Source organism: Anoplopoma fimbria, chromosome 9 (genome assembly GCF_027596085.1).
Source record: "Anoplopoma fimbria isolate UVic2021 breed Golden Eagle Sablefish chromosome 9, Afim_UVic_2022, whole genome shotgun sequence".
NCBI lineage: Eukaryota > Metazoa > Chordata > Actinopteri > Perciformes > Anoplopomatidae > Anoplopoma > Anoplopoma fimbria.
The window spans coordinates 17,272,494-17,280,680 of record NC_072457.1 but is presented as its reverse complement, the minus strand read 5'-3'; the positions used below and the strand labels follow the sequence as shown (position 1 = coordinate 17,280,680).

Sequence of the window (8,187 nt, the reverse complement as noted above, 5' to 3'; positions counted from 1 at the left end):
CGAGACGGCACTGCGGTAGGGTGCCAGCATTTTGGTCTGTGTCTGTGGTCATAACTGTATAAAGAAGAAAAAGGGTATTTTTTTAAGGTACATCAACTTCCCAGTGCAAACACTTAAATGGCCGTCCTGCACGCTCATATGACTCATCCGGTCCTGCCGGCTCCTTGCTCCGGTATGTGGCTGTAATAATGTATATATTGGCTGAACTGTAAAGCCTGTACAACGATGGATGTATTAACGTCAGCCATGTAAATAGTAACCTAGTAGCATAACATAAACTGCATTTAACGCAGTATTAATTGTAGGTAATTTAATAACATGCAGGCCAAAGCAAGGCCACAACCTGTTATGTACATCCATGGTCTGTTGTCTGTTGTACATCTATGCTGGAAATCTTTGACATGGAAAAGTTTGAGATTGTTCCAAAGGTTCTGGATTTTTTGTTTATGCAGGGAAAAGTTCAATAGATAAATACTAATGATAGTATGCATATTTATAGTATTTATAATTTTTCGCAATAGATGGTTTCTTTATATACATTAAATATATGAAAAATAATACTCTGTAGGTGGAAGTTTAACTGTTCTTCGATATACTGTATTCGCTTTCAGTCAAAAATGTGGGAGGAGTAGCTGTGCTAATGCGAGCTGATGTTGCAATGAAACAATAAGCTTTCACTTCTTATCAATATCAGTTATTTGATGCTAGTTCGGTGTCACATGGTGCCGCAGTTTGTATACATTTCTGGGCGCCAGGCAAAAAAGCTTCAAGAAGTTGACAGCAAGGCCTACGGTATGGAATGAATTACGTATTCACAATGATAAATTTGACTCAGCTGATATTTTAACCATTGGGATGCAAGACGTCATGTATATCAAAATAAATAACAACAAAAATGACTTGGGGGGGGGGTCACACAGCAAAATAATACAAACAAAGAAACCTTGGACTCACATCCTTAGAGACCACCAACTCCAACGCAAAATGAAAGTTTCTCATAGTGACCGTGGACAGTGTAAGTGGCTTTGTGATCATAGAACAATCTCTAGCTAACGTTTGTAACAGTGGCTGAGCGAGCAAAGCTACTGTTCTTACTGGATCAAGTAAGGTGGTAGGAACAAAACCCCTGAGTGTATAGAACTGAGCAAAAGTGTGTTTCAATATTTATGAATTCAGCCTTCCATTCATGTATTTCTTACATAGTCTCTTTTAAACATCTTGTTATCTTGAGATAAACTTTTTTTTTCAGGTGATCATAATGTCAAAATAAATTCTGGATAACTAATTACTTTTTGTCATATACAGCAAATTCACCTTGAAGGGCAGGTTCACAATTTTACATTACTTGTCTGCCTAAAAATCATAATAGAGAAGTGCCCATATGAACACTGTAACTATTGCTGTAACCATTCCTCCTGTTCATACTGAGATCTTCTTCTAATGCACTTTTAATGTATGTGATGGGGAGAAGATCATAGCCCTCCTTCTATGCTACGCTAAATGTATTAAAAAGTTTATCTGAAGCTAATTTAAAGTTTCAACAGTCCAAAGCATGTGAATATTTTCCAAAGTTACAATCTGTTTAGTACTTGATTCCCTCTCTTTGTTACTGTGCCTACCATGCAGCTAAACAGGGAAACAGTTCAGGAAAACACAAAGGGGTATTTTATTATAAAACAAGTGTGCAAATATCCACTTGATTTCTCTCAGACTGTCGAAGCCTCATTTTAACTAAATAAACTGTTTCGTCCAAAGCAGGGAATGTGGATTTTGTTCCCCATAACTTCCAGAGAAAAAGTATTAACCACTATAAACATGAAGATTGATTACAGCAAGCAAAACCTACTTCAGTATACACATGTGCAATTGTGTCAATTGTGAAGCTATTCTTTAAGTTGACATTAAAAACATGTCTAAATTATTTTGCTATGTCAAGATGACAGATAGTGGTCCTAACTGTGACATACATTATGTGTTATATATATATAAATAGTAATCTATGTTGTGTTTTCAGCTGTGAAACAGTTCATTATCCAAATGCATGGAGCAGTTTCACTCTTTTTACACAAAACATTTCAGTTTAGCACTCTAGCTTTTGGATTTGGGAGAGAGTTGCTCATGTCTGCTAATATTTATAGACTGTTAGAAAATGGCATGTATGTGTTCCCCTTTAACACAAGCAAGTTTCAAGGCCCATTCAATAATCAAAAAAGTGAAGTTACACTTTGAAAAATGGAAACACTCTAATAGAGCTAGAAAAGGATAAAACATGCAGAAACATGATATGGTCCTTGCATTTTTATGTTCTTTTTTGTCACTTAATGCTTGGGTCAAGGGTTATGGGCCTGGAAACTTTCCCAGCATGCAATTCACTGGTCCATCACTGAGCCACCTTTAAATGTCATTTTTAAATGATCTCATGATGGCATCTAGTGAAAAGTCAAAGAGCATTTTCTAAAGAAGAAGCCTGATGTTAGGGTTACGGATGTAACTTGCTGTTCCATCGTTAACTTTGGGGAAATGTGTTACTACTGTTTGATATACGTAATCTTGTGTTTTGTTGGTTTTAAAGAAAGATAAAGAGGCCTTTGCTTTATTTGTCAGATTTTTTTGTATAATTTAGATTTTGCTAGATGTCATAGTTTTTTTAACCCAGAGAGAGGTTACATCCTCAGAATATTAAACTACTAAACAGTGTAATAAAATTGATCATTCTCTCTTGTCAATTACCTTAAACAGTATGCCCATTTGGTGAGTATCCATTAGCCGCATGCCCTTTGGCTTGGCTTTTAGCAGTATCACTGTCTGATTGGGTTAGAGGAGCATTCTCTTTGTCTGATAGGCTGGGAGCCAACCTCTCACGCTCTGCCTTTGCCCTGATCAGGTTTCTACGGTGATAGAACAGATACCCTGGCAACAGGAAGCCAGCCAGTGAGAAGATCAGAAGGCCCAAATTGATCTGTTGCAAGGAGAGACATGTCAGTGCATGTTATAAAACCTGTATATGCATCCTGATTGTGTGTCTGTGTGTGTGTGTGTGTGTGTGTGTGTGTGTGTGTGTGTGTGTGTGTGTGTGTGTGTGTGTGTGTGTGTGTGTGTGTGTGTGTGTGTGTGTGCCTACCCAGTAAGGATCTCCACTCAGGGGTCCCAGCATGAGAATGAACAGTGGCTGTTGAAGCAAGGCGAAAGCAGCACTGACCATTGACTGCATGCCTGTCAGTGTTCCAAAGTGGTTGGCTGGATACCTAAAGCGGGGGACGGGGGGACGGGGGACGGGGGGGGGGGGGATGGAAATGATCCACAATCATCAGATTAAAATCAAAGAGAGACAATGTCTTTTCATTGTCTAAAATCACAGTTAAAATATTCTAAAACTAGCAAAATAGGAGTACCAAGTACCAATACAACACATTTACTCAAGTACTGTATTTAATCAAACATTTGAGGTACTATTACTTTAGTTGAGTATTTAAATTTATTGGCTACTTCATACTTCTACTCCTCTACACCTCAGGGAGAGGCAAATATTGTACGTTTCCCTCTACTACATTTATAGTTGGTGTGAATGTTGGAAAGCATTTACCCAAAACCACCATTACTAATCTTCTACATGCCTTTTGAAAATAATTTAACAATAAACACCTTGGTGTCCACCAACAATATCGTTTTAAACCAAGCCACTGGTAAAAATAACCAGATTTAAGATGGAGTAGCAGCAGGACAACACGGTAAAGTTTGGCAAAAATAGCTGCCCAAACTGAAAGCAAATACAGACGGGGAATCAGGCAGTTTAAAGGGAAGTTGTGGAGGACGGTTATGTTCTCAGTGGGTTTATTTTATGTGTTGTGTGAAATTTTAAATTTGTGTTTGCATCTGTCCAAAGTAGTTGTTCCACCACACCAGTGTATAGGGCTGAGTGGGATGGCAGTCAGGTGGTAATTCTTTGTTGGTTTCTTCACATTTCATTTCTAATATAAAGATGCCGGTGGTGTTACTCACACAGCAGCATAGAGTCCTCCACAGCAGGAGTGGATAAATCCTCTCACTATGGTATGCAGAACAAACGACACCAACTAATAGAGAAGGAAAGACAAAGAACAGATTATTAATGATCATAAAACGTTTCACTTTGTGTTTACTTGTCTGTGTGTCAATTGAAAGTCATTGCTTCTGTTTAGTATAATATGTAAAATAGGTTGTATTCCTGTACAGTATTGTTCTAACCTGTATAGGCAAGTTGTCAATCATGGATATTATTCCAAAGGTGACCAATAGGAGGTTGGTGAAGATGAAAGCTCTCATGGCATTGGTCAGTTTCTGGATCTTTCTGTCTCTCTTTGGGGGATCTGATTGGCTGAACGGGACAAACGTCAAAAGAGGCTGACAGCTAAGAGGAGCGGATACAGAGTATGAAACTGTCGCTTTGGTCTTTTACAGTGTGGGCAAGGAAATCATCACTTCAGGGCCAGAAAGAGCATCAACGCAAAACTATTTTAATGTGCATACAAAATGTGAGAGAAACCTTCTAGGACTAATGTATGAAAGCAATGTATAAATGTAGCAACATGATGTCTAAATCTAAAAAGCAGCCCTGAACCCTCTTCATACCTTTTCTCTGTTTGTGTGTTGGCATTTTCCTCCTCACACTCCTTCAACCTCCAGTCCATGATGTAGCCAATCATAGGACAAGTCAGTAGACACAGCAGCTGCATCGAACCGAAGATAGATGAGTAGAAACCCACTGAGGAGGACACGCCGAGATAGAGTGAAGTCCAGGAGACAGATCGAAGCCACTGTTGCCAGTGTTTCAATAATCATTTATTTTATCCAATATTGTAACTGCTCCCTCAAAGGCCTGATATGAATACATTTCTGAGTATAGTGACGAAGACATTAAAGATGTCAAGTAAACACAAAATCAAACTAGAAACATCAGTCTAAACATTGTAGTAACTCCACTGAGCCTTTTAAACTCTTACCTTGTTCCTCCACCTCATTCTGCAGCTCTTCTGAGGCTGAAACAACAACAGCATTCAGTCAGCGATCACCCCAGCTGGTTTGGCTCAGGCTGTTCTCAGTCATTGTTCATACCTACCAATTGTAAATCATTGTTTTTTTGTATATAATCCATGTAATAGTGAGCCAGGCCGTGCAGGTCTCCCACTAAGGAAGTCAGGTGATGTGGTATAAAGATTGTGGTTGTTAGATATGATTAAGTCAGTGTGAAATGTTTCGTCACCTAAACATTTTTTTAATTGTTGACAAGGGAAACCAGACAATGTCCATGTTCTTGTCATTGTTTTGTTCAGTGATAAAAAAGTTTTTCCCATCTATTTAAAAATATTCATGTAGTTTATCATTCTTACGGTTGGGGTTGCCGTGGTCGACCAGGAACTCCAGCATCTTGTTCATGGCACCCATGAAGAAGATCAGCCTCAGCTGGGTCATTGCCATGGTGATGAGACTCCACAGGAAGATGGGAGAGCACACAGAATGACAGAGTGGCACCGAGCCTGAAGAAGAAGAGACAGAGATAAGGTGTAGGGAGTACTACTCATGGAGTCACAGTTTCCATCCAATGGTTACATTTCATACTCATGGCACTTATGTAACTAACCCTGGAGTTGGCGTTATATTATTAACATGCTAAACTTCAGAGGTTAATGGAGATAGCTGATCAGTGTCCTAATGTTCAGACTACCAGTGGTGCGAGGAACCAGTCTGGCGAACCGGCATGGTTATGTCTGATTTCACCAGAAAACGACCCGTTGGCACAGATGAAAAGCATTAAGATTAGCCAATAATATATCTGATGGTCTCATTTACTGATGTAGGTCATAAGGAGGCATCTGTAGTACATTGTTTAACAACCAAGAGAAAGCTCCTAGCTCGTGTCTGATATTGACGCACAAGGCTCCCTTTATGAGACACACCGGGCTTTAAAGTACCTCTACTTTACCACCAGTACCTCTAAAGCTCATGACACATTGTAAGTAGTTTGTTTAATTCTTATTCAGAGAGCCCTGTAAGCTGTTTAGCCCATTTGCCAGCCTGTATGCTAAGCTACGCTATGCATGACAGCAGTGTCAATCCTCTCATCTATGTCCCAGCTAAAAGCAGATAAAAGTATTTCCCAAAATGTCAAACTATTCTTTTAATTTTGTTCTACCTGGAAGACACAAGTGTTTGTGACCTTACTGTAATCCAAATAAACTGCAGTGTAATAGTTCTAATATAAGATAATAACATCATCAGTCAAACTATAATCAGTTTGGTTATAGATACTTTTTTAATTGGTTCAACTCATCCATTTCCAGTAGGCCGTTCAATGTAGATAAGGTAAAAAAAAAATGTATAAGTAGCAGTTGTAAATTAAATAAAAGGTGAATTCCACCAATTTGACTCGTCATGGTATGTTGGCCTCTTCTGCATCAATTTTGACCATTATTTTAAACAATCTCTCTCTTCTGAATCACCCAGCTTTATGGAAGTGCAGTACTAAATTGCTGGAGTCTTTTTCTTTCTGTTTTCAGGACTAAAGCAACCACATTTCACACCTAAACAGGTCTTTTTCCTTATTTTGACAAGCCAAAACATTACCGAATTGAAAACAGAGCTTGGTGTCATAAGCCGCAGTGTTCTAAATGTTGTTTCACACATTTCCACTAAGACAAGAGATAGATAGATATATAAATGTAAATAATGTTCCATACCCTGGGTTGTGCTTTGAGAGCTCGTTTGCTCAGGTTCTGGCTGCTTAGGTCCCATCATGTCTTCCATGACAGTCACATGGGAGACATACCTGTCCCCAGTGATCTTGTCTTCCGTCACAACTCCACTCAGCTTCACCTTTTTACTGCTGAGAAAGAGAATGAGATTAAATGTATGTGGATAAAGAATCTAAATAACTCCAGCACTTACCTAATGATGATCCAACGAGAAGAGAAGTGATTTACATGTGTCACCAATCTGCTTTTACGCCTTTGAGAGTCCAACATGCTGATGGTTCAGCATTTAAGCTACGTACATTTCAAGACAGTCTTATCAGATGTTTTTCACTCGCATGTCTCATACAAAAACTGAGACACTCTCAAATTATCCATACAGATGTCTGCCAAGGCTGGGACTACCCAAAGTATTTTATTTTATGTTTGGTGCATCAGTATGCACGATTATCCATGGACAGACAAAGAGTCGCACACACAACGGATCTCATTATCTCCTGGCCAAGATAATAATTATCCTGTGATGACTGATAAAATATTAAGGAGATTAATTAACCCCAAGTAGTACCTGGGTGGAAATTGAGATATATACAGTATCTAGATATATTCATTTGAAAGCCATGTTTCACTGATAACTCAAGGATATGAATGGATTCCACATGCTCAAATATTAAGCTGTTTGCTACGCTTCCCCCAAGTGGCCAAAAATAATATTTAATGCAGTTTAAAAATAAAAAATAAAAAGGATTCATACATTACTTGACCAGAATGCTCACCAGGCACAGAAACTTTTTGAGATATGGCTTTGACTCATACATTTTCACACAGGTATCTTTGGCAGGCTGATTTAACAACAAGCAAGTTACACGCTTCATGATTTCCTTAATCTGAATCCCACTTGTTGATTAGTTTTAATCTTAATTGAATTTGTCTTCCCATAAAGAACCTTAAAGAACGGAGGGCATGGTGAAAATCATTACTTTTCCAGTGATGATTGTGTTAGTGTGTGTTTTCACAAGTACAATAATGTTACTACAGGATGTGCACTGACGTGTATCTGATGTCTTCAGGTGCAGGGAAGGATTCAGCAGGCCAGTTTAGGAAGCAGTTGATAAAGACCAGGCCGGCCAAACCAGACCAGACCCACATGATGACGCGGAACGACACGCCAAGGTCATAAATCACCTGGAGAGATCAAGAGGAGGGTAGGAGAGAAAGACAGGTAAAGACAGAGACAAAAGAGATAGAAGAGGAATAAGGGAGAAGGAATATAAATTAAAGTCGTGATGAATTGAAACATTTATTTGACTTATTTAAATCACATCCCAGGTCATATTGTGCCGAAGAGCAACAATATGTGCTCAACAAAATTATCAAAAATTTCTACGTATTTTTACATGAAAATCAAATGATCTTTTCTCCCTGTAAAAACTAAATATGACATATATTCCCTTCTGTCTCC

The 8,187-nt window shown here is 38.6% G+C and overlaps 1 protein-coding gene across 2 annotated transcripts in view; it reads right to left on the bottom strand.

Annotated features, from left to right (window-relative positions):
* Positions 1 to 521: 521 nt before the first annotated feature.
* slc43a1b (solute carrier family 43 member 1b) overlaps positions 522 to 8,187 on the bottom strand; it is a 28,811-nt gene continuing 21,145 nt past the window's right edge. The window contains exons 7-15 of one of the 2 annotated variants that reach the window (XM_054605321.1): positions 7,777 to 7,910; positions 6,714 to 6,859; positions 5,367 to 5,513; positions 4,980 to 5,015; positions 4,609 to 4,741; positions 4,225 to 4,354; positions 4,000 to 4,073; positions 3,122 to 3,245; positions 522 to 2,959 (exon numbers count right to left, since the gene is read on the bottom strand). In XM_054605321.1, the coding sequence (XP_054461296.1) occupies positions 2,732 to 2,959; positions 3,122 to 3,245; positions 4,000 to 4,073; positions 4,225 to 4,354; positions 4,609 to 4,741; positions 4,980 to 5,015; positions 5,367 to 5,513; positions 6,714 to 6,859; positions 7,777 to 7,910 (1,152 nt within the window). In that variant the 3' untranslated portion in view covers positions 522 to 2,731. The remainder of the gene's footprint in view (positions 2,960 to 3,121; positions 3,246 to 3,999; positions 4,074 to 4,224; positions 4,355 to 4,608; positions 4,742 to 4,979; positions 5,016 to 5,366; positions 5,514 to 6,713; positions 6,860 to 7,776; positions 7,911 to 8,187) is intronic. The other variant, XM_054605322.1, reaches the window with a different exon arrangement.